The following is a 23821-nucleotide window of genomic DNA, read 5'->3' as shown; positions in this document are numbered from 1 at the left end:
TATTGCGTACAATTCTGCCGAGATCGTTGACGTATGCACCAATGTGTATATGGTCGAACGTTTCAATAACGATCTGCTCGCTCTCGATTCATTATCCGTACGTAGATTGGACGTATCAGCGCGCATATTATAACGAATTCGAGCGAAATTGAGCAAAACTGCCGCGATTCCGTCCCGCGCGCATACACACATAACAGAGCTCGGGCTGATGAATTGGTGAATCAGCGATCTCCTCTTTCGAACCACACCTGTTATCGCGCGGTCGCTGAGATATCCATTTAAAACGCGTATTTGTACTTACACCTATGTATAGGTATATATACGAGCGATGGCAAGATTACGATTGCGAGCGCGACGATTATATGTAGGGCATGTGCCCCATCGCACCTTATCTTTTCTCACTCACTCTGTGTTTGTCCTCCGAGATAAGGTGTCGTGAACGCACACGAAAAAAAAAAAAACGCGAACGAGCTACGTCGTCGTCCGTGCCGCGTATCTCTCGCGTACGACGAGTCTCGCACACACCTCGTGCAACAGTCGTATCGCGAGCTTTGCTAAAATAAAATCGGTCCGCGCGGCTAGAAGAGTTTCCTCGTTTTTTGTTGTTGTTGTTGTTGGTGGTGGTGCATAAGATCGGCCTTGCGAGCTGCATGCCGTAACTGTGTCGTTACAAAGTTACCGATTTGTGTTGTTACAGTTATCGTCGCAAAAATGATGAAAGCTCAGGGTATGATGGGCTCGGACGACGACAAAAGCTACAGAGCGACGCGCTACGTGCTTTTCATATTCTACTTCGTCGTCATCGTGAGTTTAATTACAATTGCAATTACAGATATCATAATAAAACGAGAACTCCAAAAATGCTCGCGGGTGCACCGGTGCAAAGCTGGTGCGGAGAAGCGATCGCAAAATCATTGCCGAGCTGCGATTCGCTACGCACAAGGAGCGCGTAAAAAACCTTTAATTTATCTCTCATAGACCGGATCGGTGCGTAATCTAAGATATTTCGTGAATCACCGTGTCGTATCCGTCATTGTCGCGCGCCTCTGTGTGTGTGTGTGTGTGTGTGTGTGTGTGCGTGTTAATGCATATCGGAAGTGAAGCGAAAACCCGCGATGACGCGCCGCGAGGCGGTTTGCCGAAATCTTGGCATTCCACGCGTCGACGATCTTCGTCGTCGAGTTATTTATCGAAACAAATTTTTTTTCTTCGCGCCGTCGTCGCTTATACACGCGTTGCTTAAAATTTCACGTACACGCAATTCACGTTACGAAAAAGGTGTGCGCCGCGGTCGCGACGAGTGTATCGTTCGCTTGTACAGGCTTTGGCAACGTTTACGTGCCGAGATAACAAGCAAGCCTTTCCTATTGATACATTATCAAAAATTTTATCTATCCATAGTCGCAAATAGTTTGGCTCCGTGTGGCTCTCAGCGAATAACAGCGAAATTTTTACGCTTTACCCGCGGGTAATTCCTATAATACACGTCGAATGCAAACGAAATGTGGCCTCTTCGCGTTAGATCCGCAGAGATATCAGTTGGATTATCTCCGTAAAAATAGTAAAACAGTCTCGAGTAATGTCATCGTGATGTTTTTTTTCAGCTCTTAGCAGTCGTTGGTGGCATAATATCGCTTTGGCTAACCAACGACACGAGCTTACAAGAATGGATAGATGCCTTGAATATCCACCAGTACAATTACGCACTAGCCATTCTTATAATCGCCTCGATACTCACCATTCTCGTCTGTGCTTACGGACTCATTGGGCTTAAAAATGAACACGACCTGCATCTGAAAATCGTAAGCGTTTTAATCCTTCGTAAGTAGCGCCAAGTCGTTTTTCATTTTCTATCATTTCCATGCGTTGACCCCTACAGAACGCTGGATTCCTGTTGGTTTGCTTCGCGTTGAGCTTGATCGCGACCTGCTTGCTCTTGGATTACTCGACGACCAACAGCAGTCTCCAGCCAATCATCCGAAAGTCCATGAGAGATCTCATCTCTAATTCTCAGCACGACTACGCATCCGTTATTCTTAGGCAACTGCAAGAGGGAGTAAGTGAACGAGCCAACGATTGAGAAAAATTTCGATTTCGTTCGAGCTCGAGATTTGGAAGATACAAGGTCAATGACCTCGGCATTATCTCATTATATCTATTCGTCGCTTTTCTCTCTTTCAGATCGGTTGCTGCGGTGCCGACGGGCCCAACGATTACACACACCTGCTGAAGCCACTTCCGGCCGAGTGCCGCGACACGGTGACCGGTAACGCCTTCTTCCACGGCTGCGTCGAGGAGCTCACCTGGTTCTTCGAGTTCAAGAGCATGGGCATCGGTTTTCTAGGCATGACTCTGGGCATGCTCAACGTGAGTATACGAGTATATTGTATTGCGTAAACTTTGACAGCGCATCTCGAAAGTCGGGAGCACGATTTCGTTGGGTGATCGCCTCTCGAGTGAACTAGCAATTACACGCTTCTTAATGATGAATAATCGTGTATGAATATCGCGTTGTACCTTGCCTCGATGACAAGTCAAATATTATTTTACTGCCTCTTTACAGGTGATTATGGCCTCCATGGCGTACATCCTCGCTCTGGTAATTGAACGAGAAAACGAGGACTCTTATCGACGATAGCCACTTGGAATCCGATGATTTAATTTTTAGTACTTTTAATTTTATAAAATTTAGACGTAAAAACAATTTGCTTGCACGTGATTAGAGAAATTTTTTTCACAAAAATGAACATAAATTGTTGTTTTTTTTTTTTTTTTTTTTTTTTTTTTTTTTTTTTTTTTTTTTTTTTTTTTTTTTTTTTTTTTTTTTTTTTTTTTTTTTTTTTTTTTTTTTTTTTTTTTTTTTTTTTTTTTTTTTTTTTTTTTTTTTTTTTTTTTTTTTTTTTTTTTTTTTTTTTTTTTTTTTTTTTTTTTTTTTTTTTTTTTTTTTTTTTTTTTTTTTTTTTTTTTTTTTTTTTTTTTTTTTTTTTTTTTTTTTTTTTTTTTTTTTTTTTTTTTTTTTTTTTTTTTTTTTTTTTTTTTTTTTTTTTTTTTTTTTTTTTTTTTTTTTTTTTTTTTTTTTTTTTTTTTTTTTTTTTTTTTTTTTTTTTTTTTTTTTTTTTTTTTTTTTTTTTTTTTTTTTTTTTTTTTTTTTTTTTTTTTTTTTTTTTTTTTTTTTTTTTTTTTTTTTTTTTTTTTTTATAAAAAAATCATCATGTACGGCGATGAAGAATTCTTCTCACACTAGAAAGTTCATGGTAATTTTTACGGGACGAGAAATTTCTTTAACTGAGAAACGCGTATACTAACATTTATTACGCGGTATCATAATCAAGCGAGATTTTAGCATCTGAAAGAACTTTAAACGGGTAATATTTTGTCTCATAAACGTAAATAAACGTTGTACTTACATTTAATCGATCGTCTGTATTTCGGCAAAAAAGCTGATCTCTACGGGAAATTCATTATTCATCAATAGTATTTGATTGAGATCGAAAGTTTTTGCTAAGAAATTATCTCACACACAAGGGAACAAATGCGATGTTTCTGACGAATGTCGACATTTATTGTTTGATGGGATTTAAGAGCTTCATGGATCTCAATACATAATGACAATAATTTATCATATTTTTAGCAATTTTAAGATAAAAATTGAAGTATCACTTTGATGAAAATAATAAGAACATGAAAAAGAAAGACAGTTCCAAGGTAGTTTTAATATTTCAAATAAAAAGTATGTTTTGTTTGTTGAAGTTTAGTTGATGTACAGTATTGATAATACCTTAATTTAAATTTGTAAATTATATCAATAAAGTAGAAGAAGAACAAATTTTTTTTCAATTTTCCAACTTTTATTTACAAAAATTATGAATAAACAATTTTTATAATTTCATATAAATACATGCTACGCCGCACGTTACAATTATACGCCTATGATAATAAAATGATTTAAAAAATAGAAAATATTATTATTTACAATACTTTGAGTATTTCGCGAGCACCGTATACAAAATATCGATAAAAATCTAATTTCCGTCGATCAATTTAGTCTCGAATGATGCAAAATTAATTTTGTAGTATACGTTCTATAAGCAAACGCGGGCACTGGTACACTTAATTAACATATAATTCGTAATTATTGTTTTTTTTTTTTTAATAATACATACCGTTGAATTCCTAATGAAGATTTTATGTACTCTGCTGTTTATTTTTGCCTTTTGAACAACTAGTGAATTATTATAAATGGCAGTACATTACGCAATGAATGTTTTATTTTTCTGAATCTTATCGGCGCAACGAGCCGTAACATTATGAATGACGTCGTGAGTTTTGCGAGTAACACCGGGGTACATGTTATTGTTGTATGCCTTTTTTTCGGGAGCAACTACGCTTTATTTAAAAGCTAAGATTTTAATGTCGATTTAAAATGATAATTACTTGATAAATTTATAATATAAGAATTTTTCACTTTCTATACATAATACATTAATAATCATAATAAAAATATATTTTTTTTGTTGACCTTAACTTATTAATTCATTATAATACTTAACGATTCGATGATTCTTATCCACTGCTAAAATCTTTATACGGTAAAAGTTAAATTAAACGAATGTTAAAGCCAAACAACGAGGTTTTGAAAAGTTTCAGTGAAGAAATATAAAGACGAGGAAAAAATCGATCAATCACATCGATTATAATTTCGAATTTTCATTACTCTACAATAAATCGTCTGTATATCGGGTAAAGCAAAAGAAAGAGAGAGAATAAAAAACGAGGACGAACACGAGTGACCGGCGAGTCGCGATACAGATATACAGATATACAGATACGTATGTATCGAATGATAGCGCGATACACGACTCTCCCTTGTGGTATTTTCTCTTCCTATACACTTATTAACATACTTTTTTTTCTCGGGCCGGTACCGCACGACGATTGTATACGTATTTACTCGCACGCGTTATACATTCGCGCTCCGGGATGTATCGATATATAGATCGAGGCGCTCGAACGAAAGTGAGCGCGAGCGAAATACGGTCAATTTCCCTTTCGCATCCGCGCGCGAATCCAAGCGATAAAAAAAAAAAAAATAAACAACGACGAGACGCCCAGACGGACACACGATATTGTATACGCAACGTAATGTCGCGTACGATATACGTATACGTATATTTCAATGCCAAGTTCGAGTCCGGAAATCTGCACGCTAGAGGAGCTTTCGGTGCTAAACGTTCCAGTCGACGAAGCAACGACTCGCCATTATCAAACGCGTCTCTGCGTAAAAAAATGCATAAAGTTATAGTGTGTATAGCTATATATATCGAAAAATATTGCAGAACGTTTCACGTCTTGTTACACATCCTGCGAAAGAAGAAGCCCGCACGTTCCAAGCGAGCCGAAGTTTTGTTCGTTAATTGGAGAATAATACCCTGACACCGATCCAAATTTGTCCAGTGCGTGATATCCCTGTGTTCGCGACTCTATGCACGGAAATCGAGAATACAAGAGAGGAGAAAAGAAACGAAGTAAATTTTACAGCGAGATTGGTCGTCGTCGCGACGGTCGTTCAAGGAGCATCTAGCCGACGTAGGGATAGCCCGGATAGGCGACCGGCGCCGGCGGGAAGTAGCCGGGATAGGCCGCGACGGTGGGCAGTGCGATGGTCGACGTGACGTAGGTCGTCATCTCCGTGGGCACGAGCCTGGTCGAGTAGAGGGTAGTGTAGGCCGTCTTGGCGCCGAAGGTCAGCTTGAGCACCTTGGACTCGGAGACGGTGGCGATGGTCGGCTGGACGAGGGGTGCCGACGTCACCGTGAACTGGGGCTGCTGGGGCGGCGGGAAGAGCGGCAGTTGAGGGACCTGGGGCAGAGTCGGTGGCAGAGGGGGCATCGGGGTGACGATCGTCGACGTACCGATCTCGTAGGTGGTGATCGGTCGGGTCGCCACTGGCCGCGACAGGGTCGAGAAGAAGGTGTGGCCGCCGTTTATCAGCGGGATCACGTGGGTGTCGTAGACCGTCTCCATGACGATGACCGGCTTCGACGTCGTTATCACCTGCGTATAAAAAACAGTCGCGATTAGTCTCGAGCAATGAGAAAAAAAAAAAAAAAAATGAAAAACCGAATCAAGTACTGTACCTGTGGCGCCGAGCCTCCGAGCAACTTGAACAGAGCCAACTGCTGAGCCTGCTCGGGCGTCACGGTGCTGCTGGCCGACTCTGTGACGAAGATGGTGCTCGTGCTCTTCTCCTTCCTCGCCGTGCTCGACGGCTGGATGCCCTTGAATATGTCGAGATCGGAGTCGAGGTCGGTGCTCGGCGCGACTATCCTCTTGGGCGCGTCGTCGTCGTCGCTCTCGTCGTCGCCAAAGTCCAGCTCGAGATGGAGCTCGCTTCCCGCCTCGTCGAGGCGCGAATTGAACTCGTTCAGGGTCTTGCTGGGCACGAACTGGTAGAGCTCGGCGGGCGGCAGGGTCTTGGTGGCGGTCACCACGCGGGCCACGTTGTACGTCTGCACGAGGGTCAGCCGACTGGTGCTGTTGTTCTGCACGACGGGCAGCAGGTAGGTCTTGAGCAGGGTCTGCGTCGTGGAGAAGGTCTCGGTGATGGTCTCGAGCGGCGGCGTGGCTGCGCTGGCGTCGATGCTGATGGGCGGCAGGGTGGCTATCGACGAGTCCAGGGGCAGGCTCGACTCGTAGGCGGCCCCCGTGTTGGCCAGGATGTTCTCCGTGAGCGGCTCGGTGGCGCCGACGCTGCTGGGGTTCACCTCGGCGCTGGCGCTGGCGAAAGACTTCTTGTACGTCGACGTAACCGTGACGTAACGGGTGTTACGGGTGTTGCCGACCTGTTGTAGGTGTAGTAGTACGCCCAGACAGACAGACAAACAGCAGCAGCAGCAGCAAGCCAGACAGAAACACACAACAATTCGCATTGATTTTTATCTCTCTCTTTCTTTCTCCTCGCGCAATTTCGCTACGTGTGCTACATTTAACGAGCTGCGCTCGTTGCGCTCGACTGCCAATAGCTCTTGCGACGCGCCAAGAGACGCATTTAAACATTTTATTCCTTTTTTTTCTTCTTACAACTATATTATGTATCTCAGACAGCAGCTGCGGTGGCGGCATTTTATTTTATTCGAGACGACGGCATTAAACGCGCGGAGCAGCTCTCCTGCGCTGCAGCGATAAGGTTCGATTGTTTCACCTTCGCAATATTGGATGTTTCGCGCGCGAGAAAATATAGGCCGCAGACTGTAATATATAGTTCTACGCGGCGGGTGAACGGGGTAAAAGCGCGAGAATTACCGCGAACGTTGTATAGGCTTAGCGTATACTGTAACATTGCCTATACTGTTGCAGCGTAGCGAAGGTGTGTGTTGGTAAATACACCGGGGCAATTAAAGGCTATTAATTGGGATATAGCCATTTGTGCGGGCTCGCGCGCGGTGCATGCCTTTACGGCAACTCGATGATTGATCGCTAAAATAGCCGTTGCGTCATCTCCGTATACGTACGCGCGTCGCAATCATTATATATTTTCTCGATTCATATGTATATACATTTATCCGCGCTCGTGTGTATTGAAAATTAAATTTTTAAAAAGGCCGCATTTGACCTAAAAACACGCGCGCGCGCCAAGCAAAAATGCCTCCTTTTCACGAGATCGACGGGTAATTTCGACGGGCGACGAGACGGCTGTATATAATTGCCGATCTTTTCGTGCTACTGCCGATTATCGTGAGTCACGCGATTAACCTTCGACCTCAAATTCAACCTTGATATGCTCGATCATAGATTGCCTTCGTTTAATAATTAATAAACAAAAATAAAAACATCCACAATACGAATCATTGCTCCGCGGAAGCCTCGTCCTTAGGTAAGGGTATTAATGCCTCACTGATTTTGCAATGGAACGTACGCACACATAGTCCTTTATTGTATTTAATCGAGGGTTAATAAAAGATCTCGTTATAGCGATAGGTCTGCCAAGCGTGACGGGACAAAACGACAAATGACTCTTTGTGCTGTAGCTGCACACAGAGCACGCATTGTATCTACGCAGTCTCGTTATGAGAATATATATCGCGTCCTCGCGTCCTCGCGATGGTAAGCAAAAAATAAAATTAAAACAACGACTGAATCGATGGTCCTGGAATTTCTTTGTTCAATCCTTAGCCAAATTTTCGGCACTTGTCGATATTGCGCAAACGAGCCTGAGAATCGATTGTAAATTATAGAAGGCACGCGTACCTGAAACTCGTAAGGCGACTTCAATGTCGCGATCTCGTAGTAGATATCGTTGAAGTCGGCGGCCGTGGAGATCTCGACGTTGAGCGTCTCGACCGGCAGTATCTTCTCGGCGGGCTTGGCCTCCCGGACGCTGTGCTCCACGCTGACTTTGACCGAGTCCTCGCTCTCGCTCTCGTCGAGCTCGCCGTCGAAGTCGCCCTCCTTCCTCTGAGCCACAGGCTGGGGCTGCAGCGGCGGAGTCGCCCCGTCCTCGCCCTGGTACTGGGGTCCAGGATTGCTGTTGCCCAGGCTGGGCACGGACGTCACGACGCTCTGCTCGGTCACCAGCTGAACGTCGTCGTCGCTGCCGCCCGGCTTCTTGCGTATGATTATGCGCGGCTTGGGCGTCGTCTTGTAGGACCAGCGGCCCTGGGTCCTCGGCAGCTTGGCCTTGGCCGCCTGCGACGGCAGGGCTATCGACGACTGCTGCTCGCTGTGCGACTGCTTGTTGGTCTTGTAGGACTTGGCCGGGTTATTCGGTTGGTTCGTCGGGGGACGGAAACCGCTACGACGACGAGTTCCGCCACTCGAGCTCGGCGCCTCGGTGGTCGTCGTGCCTACCGAGCTCGATTGCTGCTGTTGCTGCTGCTGCTGTTGACGCGCCCTGCAATTTTTCATAATATTTAAATGTAGTTATGTGAGAAAAAAATGCGGCTCGCGTGCCCCGAGACTTTTGTCGTGTGACATAACGTCGACAAGCCTCTCGACTAGACACACGGCCTTTATGTTACTTACAACTCGGGCTAATTATGTCATTAATTCTTTTTGAACGATCGATCGATGTTAATATACATGCTCTACACGTATCATTAATGTACAACACGAGCTGTCAAGCATAGCGGGCTTGTTGCGGCGGCGCGGGCTCCAGTTCGAGGTTCGCAAATTTTGCAGCTGTCCACCGACTGGAAGCGAGAGAGAGAGAGAGACATTTTCTTTCCGCGCCGTGTACGATTTTTAATTTCAGCTCGCAGCAGCACGTAACGAAAACAATTTTTTTCTAACTCTTTCGTAGGCGTGCGTGTGCAGTTGGCATAAAGCAAAAAAGTCGCGTAATTATGAAATCGCAGCATTTGCATGTGCGTGTACATTCGAAAGGATAGTGTTCTTTTTTTTTTTGTTCGTGTGTCACGTAGACAAGTGTTATCATACTTTTTTTCTTTCCGTACGAAGCAATACCGATGACGAATGCTATCTCGATTTTTTTCCTCGTTAATCACGCGCGAGATCGTTAAAAGAAATCATTGCTGCGTAGGGATGCGAATACGTGTACACGCGGCAGATGTGACAGAGAAAGTATTTCTCGTTTATAATAGATGGCAAACATTCGTCGCGCAGATTTATCATCGCGGCGTCTCCGCTAATAATCTATTCACTGCATCGCTCCAACTTTCACTCGTATTGAAAACATTTTTTTTATCAATTTTAATAAACGCTCCATCCGCTCGTTTGCGTATGTATCTATCTATGAAAGCTGATAAATCTTTGCTCGCACTGGACATTTATAAGGTGACCGATTGTCTCGAGCCATTTTCCACGATATAAAAGCGATAATACGCACTTGTAACCACCGGGCCTGTTGCCGTTGGGCCTGACTTTGCCGTTGGGCCTGAACTGATGCTGGGGCGACTGGGTCGATTCTCCGCTCTCGTTCTCCGTCACGTTTTCAACGTTATTTTGTTGATGCTGCTGCTGTTTGCGTATCTTCGGCCTCAGTCTCCTGCGTTGACCTAAAAGAGCGCAGTTATTTTTAAAAATTCATAAGCTATTGTGTCGTTTTCGCTTGATTCTACTCAATCAAAAAAAAATTAATTTAAAACGACGACTCTTGTATTTATGTCTACAAGCAAAGAAATCGTTTGTTTCTCAGCCAAAAAAAATCGTCCAAAAAACTTGTCTCCGCATCGAACTCACCGTGTTTATTAGTGATCGGTTCGTCGGCGTTGGCCTGTGGCTGCTGCTGCTGGCTCGACTCGTCCGCGGCCTGCGCCGTCACGGGCGTCGTCGGCTCGAGCTCACCATGTTGCTGCTGCTGCTGCAACAACTGCTGCTGTTGCTGCTTCTTGATCTTGCCGAGGGGCCCGGCCGTCTTGAGTATCCTCTGGCTGGCGCTGGGCCGGATCTTGCCGCCCGGCTGCTGGCCCTCGACGCCGTTCGGGGCCGGCGCCGCGTTGAGGACGCGCGACGAGCTCTGCAGCACCTGGGCGTACTTGCCGTTGATGTAGGTGCCGATGACGTTGGTCTCGTGCACCGTCGTGAGGCCGTCCTTGATGATGGTGCCGCCGAGCTTCGTCACGAAGCCCGTCACGTTCTCCTTGTCGCGGCGCTGAGTCGCTCTCGGCTTCGAGTGCTTCGCCGACGGTCGCAAGTTTATCACCTACATGTAACGTCGGTGGCCAAGGGTGAAACACGAAGGGAAGACGATCAAGATTTATGTATCGAGACGCTGCACACGCGATCGTCTTTCACTCGCCAGAGTGTCGACTCGTTGCGGACGATAACTTTTACAACGGCGCGACCGATAATCGGCCAAAATCGGTAACGAAAAAAGGTATTCTATATGGAAAAATCATCGCGCGAGAACAAAGCGGCGCGAAGAGCACGCATATAATTATTTTCCAATCAATTATACGATTATTACGCAGGCGCTGTGCACCGCAGCTGTGCGTTACAGAATACCATATAATACAAGCGCGTGCAGTGTATATATTCTCCCGGCGCGGCTGCTGCAAAATCGAGGTCGTAATATAATTTATACAGCCCGAGATCGGTATGTACACTTTTATTTTTTCCTTCTCCGCGCGTTCCGTATTACGCTCGCGTAATAATAATAATAATGATAATAATAAATTAATAAATATATATAACAACAATGCCCGAGTTGCGATACTCAACAACGAGCTGTGTATGGGAAAATGCGTGCGTATACACATGCAGCGTGTGTATGTAAGAGTCTTTTACGTCCGAGTGGGTGCGTTCGTTATTCCAGTCTACGTACGTGCAGTAACGTTAATGCGTGTACACGCGAAATTCGAGCTGAACGAGTCGCAGTGCGCGTCGTGCAAAGAAATACAGCAACAATAAAAAGAAAAAAAAGGAAAGGAAGAAGAGACGAGAAGGAAAGAAAAATCTGCGCGACTTTATAAATAAATGCACAGCCGTTGTCTAGACATTAATAATGAGAGCTACGGGAGGGAATGCTAAAAGCGTTATAAAAGCAATTTGTATTGAAAGTAAACAAAGCAATAAAATGACCAAAGGCGTGCGAGTGTCGACGAGTCGCATTCATTTTGTATATAAAAAGTAATTAAACGACGCCTCGTGTCACTTTGCAATCGAGAAAGAGGGATATTACAAAGAGGAATCTCGCACGGTGCGCTCCGGGCTATTATTTGACGCTCGCGCGCATTGTGCGATCTGGCCAGAGGAGGACGTGCGTAAAACTATACTATAAATGGAGTGTGAAAAAAGATCGAGAAAATTGTGCAACAGTCAGAAAGCTGTCAAACGTCGTAACGAAAAAAAAGTCGAAAAAAAAAAGGAGTCATCTGCGTGTGTGCTCATAGGTGAGATAAGGTGCCGTCGTCGTCGGGTTCATTAAGATGTAACATGCCATATAATGAGGAATTTCAGCAGGATCGCATCGGCAAAGAGGTGATGATGTAAAGAAAAAAAAGGTGAGAGTACCTTGTAGGTCTCATCGACGACTTCGGTCGGTTGCTTCGACAGGAAGTCGTACTCGGGCTCGGCGAGATTATTCTTAACGCCGGGCACGTCATCCTTAAGTCGCACCTCGACGACAGTCGATACGGCTGGATTGACCGTCGAAGCATCGATCCTCGCTGCTGTTTTCTCGCTCTTTTGTGTATAACGACACATTACACGTATTGAGACGACGAGCAGCACGAAGGCGAGAATAAAAAACAAAACACATATTCAGCGCTGAGTTATTGATAAGCTCGTGTGCACGAAGAAAGACGGGGGCAGAACAAAAAGAAATAAAAGAAACAAAAAAAAAGTTACGCAGGAGGAATTTTTCAATGAGTCACGGAGAGCACTCGAAACCGGTTTGCATAACCGCGCGCGCGCGCGCGAGAGGCAACGAGCTCGAGAGATGCTCGCACACGGGGTCGAAGTTCATTCGACAGAGAGAGATTTTTTTTATCCGCGCTCGCGTTCAACTGCGTATCCGAAAAGAGGAGTGCGCGCAACACGAAACGTACACGAGTACAGCACACACATATATGTAAGAGAGATCTCGTTGCTCTGGAACGCGTGATGCATTGTTATTGCAACTTTGAGACTCGTGTGTAAGAGTGAGAAAAAGACGCGCGTATATTGTACGAAGCGACGAGTCTCTCTTTATTTTCTCGTGCGTCTGCACGCGCGAGGACAATCGATTCGCCGATACGCGAGCATTGACGCTTGCGGGTGGTATGTCGTTCGACTTATTGCCAAATATCAATCGAAGCGACCATCGCGAGACCGAAAGATCGTTTATTAATCCTCTCCTGAGAGCGGCGCTCGATGGCTCAGCACTTTTTTTTTTATTTGAAATTTGATCCCGCAAGAATGAATGTTGGCTCCGATGAGTAGAGAACCAAGTTTGATAAAAATATTTGTACATTTATATTATTTTCTCGCGACAAATTAATTTTATTCCGACATCCGAGACAAAATGCTGACAAACTTTCATTTTTCTAAATTTTATCAGCTAAGAGTAATGTATGTATGTAAAAATTGGATATTTTCTGTACTGTTTGCAAGTATTTTGAACGTGACTGATTTAACTTCAAAAAGAAATACATAACTCGAAAGAAAAAGTTTGTCAAAACTACGTTAACTTTTTGCAAGAGATAATTTCAAGCGGAATACAGAACAAGGTTCCCCTGAGAAAAATGTACTCATCGCAGCCAAGGTTTCTTCCTCGACGAATTATCATCGCGCCCTGTTTTGCATTTCGTGCGCTCGACTCGTACTCAAAAAATTGCGCTGCGCGTTGCGTATTAAATTATGTGTCGTTTGCAAACCTCGGCGTAGACGACTCCCCGATGGAAGGAGTCCTGCACGTCGTCCTTTCTCGTCTCGGCGACGACCGAGTCGTGTCGGGTCTTGCTCGGCTGTATCGGATCGACGGGCTTCTTCTCCGCGCTCGGCTTCGTCTCGATCGGTCCGGACTCGGATTTTCCTTCCCTCGAGCCTTCTGCAAAAGAAATACGATTTTTTTCAAATTAATTGAAATAAATTTGTCGCCTTGCCGTAATCGAAAATGGGTATCTCTCGAACGCAACAAGACGAGTATCATATTGTAATTGCTGTTTATCGTTTTAATTTATGCGCGATAAATCTCGTAAAAATATCGCGCGAATAAACTTGTAAATTGCATCTTCGACGATAATTCTATGGAATAAAAGTACGATAATGCACTCGCTGAGCGGATCGTCTTGGGAGTGCAGCGCGAGGCGATGATTATTTTCACCGTAAATTAATTTCGTCATTATCGTTATTAAACATCAGCTCGTTGTAAATATAAAATTATGCCTTTTTCGAATGGTGTCTCGAGCTTCCCGCGGTACGCCATGTATTTTCTTGAAAAAATCGACGGCCGTAAAGTACGATCGAAAAGAACGAATTGATTGGTGCACAAGTCGTCGGGTGGTGCATGTTTTGAAACTCTTAATTTATGCGTATCAAAAGTATGATTGAAACGTCACGATATTATTAATAATATGCTCGATTTTTATTTACGTCTGCTGCACGTTAAAAAATTAGCTTTTATATGATTCATTATTTATGGTATTAATAATTACGAATTACGAATATTATAGATTAAATCTCGCATGCTCATTAAAATGGTCATAAGTAGCCACTTCGCAGTGGTGCACCATATAGCAAAGTAAGAATTATACTTGCTATGCATCGACGTACGATGCTCAAACGTATGCTTTTATATATGTATAAAACATATTACGTTCTTCTGTCGTCGTCGGCGAACAATGTGAGACCGATGACGAAGTGAAAACCTTGACATTTCAGAATACACAATTTACTCTCGCGAAAAAGAGCCTAGAGGCGAGACAAGCGAACGCGTGCAATACCACACATGCCGTAAAGGCCGTACATTACACGTGTATATACTCAAACGCTTCTATTGATCCATTATATGCATACACACGCTGATGCAACGCTATTGCCACTACAGCCCTTTTCGGAATCAATGAATGTAATTGCACTCATTGCAAATTTCGATGTGTACCAAGATTGACAAATATTTTTCAGCCGCGAAGATATGGGGTCGATCTCGATAATTGCCGAGTGCGGAAACAACTCGACGATTTGGCCGCACAAAGGAATTTTTCAGAGCCGTAGCAGCAGCTGCCGAGATCGGCGAATGCGAAAAGCTCGCGGCGGTTCAGGCGGGCGTAGCAGCGGGCGATCGCGTGCGAAAGGAGCTCCGCTGCAGTCTCGATTGACTAATTTATTACGCGAGACGATAAAAACATCGCCTTCGATTGACCAATGTACATAAACTCGTGGTTTTTATTATCTGATAATGTATACATGTAAATTGTTTTTATATTCGTCGTCGTGCGTAGGTCTCCCGCCAATTTATAAAAGCTTCAATAACGAGCGATCAAAGACACGACGAAAAAAGAACATTTTATAATATACTATATATTCGAGATCGAGCCGCTACCGCTCTATACGTTACAGATTATAAGACGCTACGCAACGATCTGCGCAGCATCTCTCGGGCCAGTATATAATACAAACAATAATACGAAAGTATGTGTGAGAGAGAAAAGAGAATAATATTTATATTTGTATAAGCTCAGTCATTAATCTCGAGACTCGCATAGGAGATGTTGCGACAATATTGACCGCAGCAAAGACGATGATCAGATCCACACGCGAGTTAGAGGTTTATTTTTTGTCGTGCGGTCGCGGGCGCATTAAAAAATGACAATAATAATGATGATAAAAGAAAGAAAACAATTTGAATTTGCACATACTTAGCCGCGTTTACCCCGAATAAACAAAGGAAAAAAGAGGTTTAATTTTTCGACGGTGTAATTTGCCCCTGCTTGATACTTTATGACGTTGGGAAATACATAAATTGTGAACTGCTTTTCTCGTACTTTTCGCTAGTAGCCAGTCGATATGGTTTTTTTTCTCTTTTTTCGACGTATAGAGAAAAACTGGTTTCACGCGCCAAGCAGCAGCGACGCGCCATAGTTTCCATTTTGATTCGAGCATTAAAACGTTAAAACGATATATATAATTCACTGCGGCAACAATTTAAGCTTTCTCGTTTTGATGTTTCCCTCTGTATGTATAAACACATTCGTGTGTATGTGCGATTTATATATACTCGCGCGCGCATGGACATTAAACGCGTAATAATAACTGGAGTTAATTAAATACTTTATTCTTCATTCATACGGAAAATTCGTATTAAATTTTCAATGGCCTTCTTTTTTCTCCTCTCGAAATGTATAACGCGGACTCGGCTCGAACTCTAGTGGCCGCGTACGGACGTCAATTAGTATCGTATTATTTTTGTGAAAGCAATACTTAATAACAAGAGCAGTGGCGAGCGCCCGAATGCACTGCACACATAGAATGGAAAATTCGCTCGCGGAACTTTCACGCTCGATTCGTGACGCAGCTTCGCGAATGTGCTTACTTCCACTACTATACCACAGCTCGCACATACGTACGTGTCAGTACGAGTCGATTTATAAAAATTTCCTTAAAAGCTTTCGCACCTACATCGGACCGAGCTTCGAATGATTTACGTGCGCGCATGATGTCCGAACGACCAAATTTTTACGCACGTATTTAAATGCGCATCAGGAACGTAGGCTCGACGATGGTGCGAGATTTGACCTCGTGTCGAGCGCGCGTGTTTTACGATTACAATGAAAAACGATTCCTTATCGTGTTGCGAGCTTTATTGTGATTTAGATGGATGAGCTGATGCATGGCCCATCATCGGGCGAACGCGTATAATATGGAGAAATTCATTCGGTTACATATCGCGCGCGCGCGATTGCGAGCCTCCTGCTATGCTGTTTTCGTTAACGATCATCCTTTCATGTAATTTATTTAATTTTTATTACCCCCGATGACATTTTCACGACTCGCCGATTGCGCTCGGATTGTGTACATTATATACCACATTATGCGCTCGATCGCACGTTTTAATCGACGAACCGGAGAGATAATTAAAAATTCGCTGGCAGAAATTAGGATATGGCTTACGCAATTGAAACGAGGTTTCGTCACGCTTGCGCGACGATCCTTGCGTGCAGCCGAGGAAATGAATTATTCGAGATTTTTTCCCTTTTTACTTTTCTATTATTATATTTTTCATCCATTGGCGCGGTATTTCGTAACGATTCGAATCGTTATCGGGCACGGATGAATTACTCGCGGCTCGAGTTATCAGATGCAATGGTCTTTCACCCTTTTCTTCCATGCCGGTTTACGCCGGATTCGATCGCGCGCGTCTTTGTCCTATAGCTGCAAGCGAGTACATTATATATACGTAAACTCGCGTCGGCAACGCGATTGGCATGGCAACGTATTAAAGCGTCATTTGTATTGCTCAATTCATTTTGCGCACGCACTATGCGTGTATTATATGGCACTTTGAATAATTACTTCCGATGATAAACGATCCCCAATCGAGCTCTGTGTCAGAGCGAGTAAAAAAAGAGAGTGAGGAATTGGACCCTAGTCGAGCGATCGCGTGCCTCGGACGCGCAAGATAAACAAAACGCTTGTTAACGTATATGTTATGTTTTGAAGTTTCTCGCGTCTCGGCGTACATTCATGCGTGATTGAAGCTTCGGTTTTTCCAAAAACTGCTTCTTGGACTTTCTGTGCGTCTTTCTCGCATACTGTATGTGTGTGTGTATGTGTGCGCGATATGTAATAATCAGCCAGACGCGCGCAGCGCATATGGTCCGATGCGCGCATCAATTTGAAAGCCGTTTGACAAGAGTCCCCGATTCGGTGCGGCAAACAACATTTGACCGAAAAATTACGATATATGTGGATGTGAATCGTATATCGTGTCCATAACGTATCGGCCGCGCAGAGCTTGTTTGTTGATTTGAACTTCACACGGATATTGCATGCATGTACGTAAACGTTGTTATCGTCGAATAGCTACAAGCTTGGCGATATTACAATATTTCAGCAATTTCCTTCAATTTGCGCGAGAGCTGCGATATTTCCTTACAAAAAATGTTTACTTATCGTTGTTTATCGAGAGAGAATTTTCGGGGTCAAATGTTAGAATTCAATTAACTAATTTCTTATATATATGAATCAGAGCGCATATACATTTTTTTTTTTTGATTACTTCAATTTGGAGTATAGCAAGTACTGCGTAACGAGCTTACTGCGCAATAGCTAATTTTGTCAAAGATGTTTGTCATGCCATAAAAGCTTTTAGATGCAAAATACAAGTCGGAATGAAATTGAGCATCGGTACTTGGATTGCGTAAATCATAACATTTTTCGATGTGCGCGGTACACAACGTACGTGTATCGTTGCACACGATAGCCGCAATGATTCCCCTCTCGATTACTTGCGATTCTGCTCTCTTTTTTGCAAGACTTATAATTACTGCCCCTTGCATACGTGTGTGCGTTTGTATGTGCATGAAAGTTGTAATCTCGGACGCGCACGAATATTATAATGTATTGTACACATCAAAATGCGCGCAAGAAGAAGAAAGAGAGAAAGAGCGAGAGAGAGAGAGAGAAAGAGAGAGGGCGAAAAAGAGCAACATACATACGGAGAATCCATATATAAGAAGAGAGGAAGACAAAGAGGAAAAAGATAAATGTTGGGATCGTCGCGGTGAAGTAGTCGCGAGTTTCATCACAGTACTACGTAGTAGTGTCATCAAAATCTCTCGTGTGTACGCAGCAGCAGCAGCAGCTTTAATTCACCAAACGACGCGTGAACGGAATCGTGTGCATAATACATCGAGCATTATATACGAATCGCGTGCGCGCCGACTCGCATCTTTCTAATATTATTGCAGTCGTTTCAGTGCAGCAAGTACATAGAGCAGCAGCGCCGTAATTAGCTTTATTTCGGCAAATTTTGCGGTCAAAATGTTTGTGAAGTTTTTGATAGTTTGCCTATTGTTGGTGGCGGTGTCGTCGAGGGACATACGCCGCGTGCGACAAACCGATGAATTGAGTGAGTAATTGCGATTTCATTCATTTCGCTCGTTCGTTTCCGTTTGAAAAGAATGCCGAAACTCGAGTACAAAATTTTTACTTATACTTTTTTGAAATAATTATACTGAAATCCAGGATGAAAATTAAGGAGTTTACAAAAAGCTCCGGGAAAAGCTCGTTTTAAAGTGTCTACCTATCACAAAGAAATTTCAAAAAAAGCGCACTTGAGTTATGTTTATTTTCTCCTCAACTTCGGCATCGAAGTTGAAAAGTATTTTTTTGATACCGATACCGAGAATGACATTTGTTAGCCCCCAAAACGAAAATGTTATTCTCTGTTAGGGGACTCGAGAAAAATATTATACCTAACATGGAAAGTAAAAAATACAACGTCTCAGATTACGCGTTTATCATTGCAGCATCGTTCATTGCAAGCTGCCGTTTATCCCATAATTCATTGTTGAGAATTATTCGCATTGAAAATATCCAATCGTTACTCTTGCGCGCGCGAAAACCGTATTGAACATCTAATCACGATTTGTGCTTTTGTTTTCGTTTTCGCAGCGACCCAGCCACCGATCACGTGCGCCGCGCGGGACCATCAGCGCTGCCGAGAGGTCATCTGCAAGGACCCAAAGGCCTACTGCTTCTACGGACACTTCAAAGCGGCCAAACTGTTGAATCCCTGCTCGTGCGAGGTCTTTTCCTACGTTTACACGCCGGAGATCAGATAGATGTCGTTGAGATTATACGTGGAACGACGCGTGAAATATGACAACGTACAAGAAGCTCTCATCATCCAGCCACCAGCTGCCGACAACGATCTTTTTTTTTTACCACTTACTTCTATAAGCACGTGCCAATGAATCATTATTCAGCTTTGTTTATTATATACGCATATCGATACACTGTATTAAATTTAGTATTGTCCTATTATATGTAACATATTGTAATCAACAATAATAACAATGACTTAATTGAACGAAAGAAAAACCATTGTGTTTCTGTTATTCGTGTGATCGATTCGGCTTACCTGGTGGTGCGCTCGACGGGCTGAAAATCATGACGGTGTTGGCGAGCGTCGTGGTGAAATCGAGAAATCCATAGACCGTCTGGGTGGTGTATCCGGACAAGGATGGCTCGATGGGGCCGGGCAGCGTCACCGCTGGGGCTGCCTGCGTCTCGTGCTGCTGCTGACTGCTCGAAGCTACGTAAGCCGGTGCGCCCGTGTACACTTGCCCATTGCAACCTGCAGCTGAATTGTGAAAAACAAAATAGTTAAAATTCGAATCATCGTATTTTCATCTTATTCGTGCGTATTGTTGCTCGATGAAAGAAAAACGTTGAAAAAGATATTCATCTCGCGCTCATAATAATAAGCGAAATCAAATATATAAAGCAACGAGTCAATTCGATGTATATTTTTGATTGTTAATCCAGGCTCCCGCGCAATAATAATATCGCGGTGATTGTTTTTCGCGCGCAAGCCAGCAAAGCGAGCAAATATTTTGAATGTATATTTTTGAACGAGTCATCGCTCCCTCGGTGTTTTTGTTATCGTTATATTTGTGCTGCGGAGCGCGCTCGATTGTCGCATTATATATACGACGAATTCCACGCATATCAAAAGAAGATCTCGACGATCGAAAAAAGCATCGGATCGATGTATATAATATAATAATGCGCCTCGATACTTTGGCACGCGTTGTTCATTGAGAGTCGCGATTCGTCGTATCGAGGCATGCCGATATAATAACGAATCGCGAGCGATTGCTGCGAGAATATGCAAAAGAAAGATTCGAAAGAGCAGTTGGCCGCGCGGCAGCAGATCGGCACGCCCTCATAGGTCAAGTTTCCGAGAATTAATAATAAGTCACGAATCTTCAAGTGCGCGTGTACATGCACGTGCACGCTACTTGGCTCTCTTACGATATATCTTCTTCTTACATTCGCCGGTCGAAAAGTCCCGTGAGTGTGTGCATCGATAAGCTGGCGATTACCACCGAGTAAACGCCGAGCGATAAAGACGAGAAAAAAAACGATATTGCGCTCTTTTTAATTTCATTGAGAAAGGCGAGCGCGCGCGTCAATCGTATACATATGTGTGTATACAAATTATTGTTAGATACGGGTAATAACTCGCGTACACACATACGTTACAATATTCATATTGCAAAATCATCGTCTTGGACGCACACATGGTCGCGCGCCGCGGATGGGAGACGTTGTTCGAATATTTTTTCCATTTGGTGCGTGCGTGCGGCTTTACACATACTCCGCTTCTGCCGCGGCCGCTGCAAACACGCGATCATCGCCGTCGTCGTCGCGAGATCAACGAAGCGCAGTTTATGTACATTACGTATTATCATCATGCACGCATTACAGTACGAAGAGTCAGTGGTGCGGACTCACTATCCCGAGAGAGAGAGAGAGAGAGAGCCGATAAAAGCGACGAATTATATTAATGAGTGCGCAATGTGTAATGCATACATTATAATGTGTATATGCGATGTGTATGTGTGTATATGCAAGAGCGTCGTCAGCGGCAGGCGATAATAATCTGCGTCATAGAAATTTGTAATAATGAACGAGCACATTATAATGTGTAGTTGCGTGGCTAGTAATATGTATACAATCTCCGTAGCACAGCAGCCTTTTCTGTCGCTGCTGCTGCTTGCGAGCTTCTCGTTTCGCCGCCGATGTGTAACACGCCCCGCGCACGAGGTGAATAAACGGTCTGATCTTCGTAATGTACGCATATTGACGCTCTTTGCTCGCAGCTTTGATTTAATACGACTGAGAGAGAGAGAGAGAACTGGAACGAGATTTTTTTTTAGTAATTATTTTACATCGGACAGGTTCGGTCAAAAGTTCATTCGTCACGATCGTCAAGCGGGTGTTTTGAAATGCGAGCATCGATTCGGAAAAAAGCCACTGCTCCGATTCCTCTTTGAATATTTGCTTTCCCAATAGAGAAAAAAAATAGAATAAACATAAATTCGATGTGACGCAATCCTTTTTGGATGTCGATCGAGGCGTCGTGCCGCTAACGAACGCGTACACCGCTTTGCCGAAGAATATTTCAAGACCCGAAAAAAAAGTCTTCGAGATGGACAAAAAATTGAGTCAAACCGAGGCACTAGTGGCCGCCAAAAGCCTCGTCCAAGTTGGTATTCGCCGTGTGTATTTAGCTACGTATAGCTAGGTGCGATCGCGAGCAAGCTGGTGCGCGGAGATTGCAAAAGCTCCTACATAAAGTCGAGAGTGCGGACAATGCGTCACCTTATAGCCAAGCTAAGTATATACTCTAAGCAACTGTCCTTGATATATACTGCTGTATACTGCAGCCCGCGCGCATATAGGCATTCACAGGCACAACAAACCGGCCAGCATATAGCACTCACGTGAGAGAGAGAGAGAGAGCTTATAGGTAAAAGTATACACAATGTGTAACGTTTCGCCTCATGAATGTGTCTTATATATAGCTCGCCACGCGAGTTACTTCCTATAATATGCGCGCGAGTCTGCGCCACGCATGCCTATAGTTGTTTTTTTTTCGCTTTCCCATGTAGGTGCGCAGATATGTATATACGATGTAAGAAGTGTATGATAATATGCATGTGTGTACGCGCGCGGTGCAGCACGTGAGGTCGACTACACGTGTATACGCGGCGCGAGAGTCCAGTGGCGCCGATACCAACACCTATATATATAACGATTTCATTCGAAGCGCTCGATCGTGGCGCAGCAGTGCACCACCCATGTATTGGCTTCGATACTAGACTCAAACTTTCTACCAAGGCTTGGCGTTCATTGTTTTTTCTTTTCTTTGATTTTTTATTAGCCGTTACGAAATAATTAGTTTTTTTTTTTAACGCACGATTCGGACGGATGCGCCGTGGTAGAAACGAGGATAATTGACCCTATAAGACCGACCTGTACGGGCGCAGGCATTGTGCAAAATTGTCCTTTGACAATTCCAATGCGGCGCGTACAATACGTGTCGCGCAACACGTGCTTTGCTACAGCGCGATAAAACTTACGACGGAGCAAACGCAATGCGGATGTCGTGCGTATCTATATATATAAATATATGCAGCTGTATAAGGTGGAGCTGTAATTTAGCGAGGCACAAAGGCCACTCTACATATATTAAGGCAGCGAGAGCATAATTATGAGTTAAAAACGATTCTCTCCGCAAGTTTCAAAATAGCCGCGGCTCATCGAATTTTTTGTATGCACGAAAGTCGCATTAATATTGACAATTATAAGTTTGGTATGCGCGCCATATCAACGAGATGGTAGCTGTAACGTAATGCATGCGCATTTTCAAGTTGTTCGATGACTTTATTTTTTATACAAATACGAGTGTGTGTAGGCACGAGAAGCGCAACGACACACGCTGCATTATTTTTCAAGGATAACGAAATCCCGACGCGTACAAGCGATGCGCTTGTCCGATAACGCGTACCTTGATACAAACGCATTTCGTTGCTTTACGCGGTGAAAAAAAAAATCTCGCGCGAGATCGTCGAAACTTCGCGCAGGATGAATTTATACCGCATGTACTTACCAAGGGCAAGGAGGAGCACCGCTAGGAGAACGTTGACTCTCGGCATCCTGCTGCTAATCGTGACAAATCGACTGAATTCACGCTCCTCGCGATTTTCCGTTCTGGGGGGCCGGCCTTTGGGCTCAGGCCAGCGGCATGATTTCTCTCGCGCAGCCGTGAGAGACGAGGAAGAGGGGAGTCCCACTGACGCGATGGGCCCACTTACTTCGTGTACCAATTTTTTACCTCTTCTTTTTTTTTAAACGGCCAAATCTGCAAAATTAATGAATGCTCGATATAGATAACAAAACAAAACAATAGCCTGTATAATATTTTAGAGTTGAAAATATCAATGATGTAATTTTTACACATATAACAGCATATTTACGGTACGAATCGGTTATTATGTTTTCCACGTATAGAGATAATATAAGCGTATGCCTTATGTATGGCGCATTACGAAATTCGGTGTCGAGTCTCTCGAGCGTTCAAAAGTTCGACTCGCGATTCACGCGAGGGCCTAACATACGTGTATAATATAATACATTTACAACATTTCGCACCGATTTACTATTTTCATATATTATACATTTTACGTTATCGGCTAGAACTTTTCCTTTCGGAATAACCTGTGCGAATTCTCGGCGAGGCTCGTGTAAAACTGCAAATGTACGTATGTACGTGCGTAGACCTAATTATAATAATATCTCAGCTCTCGCGCGGCGTTATGTTGCGGGCGATGTGTATATAGGCGCAGCAGCAGCAGCAGCTCTCACTCGC

The 23821-nt window shown here is 43.7% G+C and overlaps 2 protein-coding genes across 2 annotated transcripts; one reads left to right on the top strand and one right to left on the bottom strand.

Moving 5' to 3' along the window:
* Positions 1–450: 450 nt before the first annotated feature.
* Positions 451–2782, top strand: LOC106650392 (tetraspanin-2A). Its single transcript, XM_014368364.2, has 5 exons — positions 451–804; positions 1605–1802; positions 1880–2056; positions 2182–2367; positions 2564–2782. Exons 1-5 carry the CDS (start codon positions 712–714, stop codon positions 2636–2638), a joined length of 729 nt encoding a protein of 242 aa, XP_014223850.1. The 5' UTR covers positions 451–711; the 3' UTR covers positions 2639–2782.
* A 391-nt stretch (positions 2783–3173) lies between these two features.
* LOC106650304 lies at positions 3174–23108 on the bottom strand. Its single transcript, XM_014368231.2, has 9 exons — positions 23063–23108; positions 19523–19744; positions 13314–13486; positions 11971–12141; positions 10198–10660; positions 9845–10013; positions 8248–8890; positions 6138–6842; positions 3174–6054 (listed from the first exon to the last, which is right to left on the bottom strand). The coding sequence occupies exons 1-9, from the start codon at positions 23106–23108 to the stop codon at positions 5578–5580; spliced, it is 3069 nt and encodes a 1022-aa protein (XP_014223717.1). The 3' UTR covers positions 3174–5577.
* Positions 23109–23821: the final 713 nt, after the last annotated feature.

The sequence above is a fragment of the Trichogramma pretiosum genome, unplaced genomic scaffold (assembly GCF_000599845.2).
Source record: "Trichogramma pretiosum strain Unisexual culture from Peru unplaced genomic scaffold, Tpre_2.0 scaffold3, whole genome shotgun sequence".
Taxonomy (NCBI): Eukaryota; Metazoa; Arthropoda; class Insecta; order Hymenoptera; family Trichogrammatidae; genus Trichogramma; species Trichogramma pretiosum.
Note: the sequence above shows the minus strand (reverse complement) of the source record. Positions and strands in the feature narration are given on the sequence as shown.

Bases quoted from the DNA above. Each gene is read 5' to 3' on its own strand.
- LOC106650392 (XM_014368364.2), top strand. From the start codon at position 712: ATGATGAAAGCTCAGGGTATGATGGGCTCGGACGACGACAAAAGCTAC. The intron at 1,803-1,879 runs GTAAGCGTTTTA...TGACCCCTACAG, and splicing joins ACGACCTGCATCTGAAAATC to AACGCTGGATTCCTGTTGGT. The intron at 2,368-2,563 runs GTGAGTATACGA...GCCTCTTTACAG, and splicing joins TGACTCTGGGCATGCTCAAC to GTGATTATGGCCTCCATGGC.
- LOC106650304 (XM_014368231.2), bottom strand. From the start codon at position 23,108: ATGCCGAGAGTCAACGTTCTCCTAGCGGTGCTCCTCCTTGCCCTTG. The intron at 19,745-23,062 runs GTAAGTACATGC...TTCACAATTCAG, and splicing joins GGTGCTCCTCCTTGCCCTTG to CTGCAGGTTGCAATGGGCAA. The intron at 8,891-9,844 runs GTGCGTATTATC...GAAAAATTGCAG, and splicing joins AACAGGCCCGGTGGTTACAA to GGCGCGTCAACAGCAGCAGC.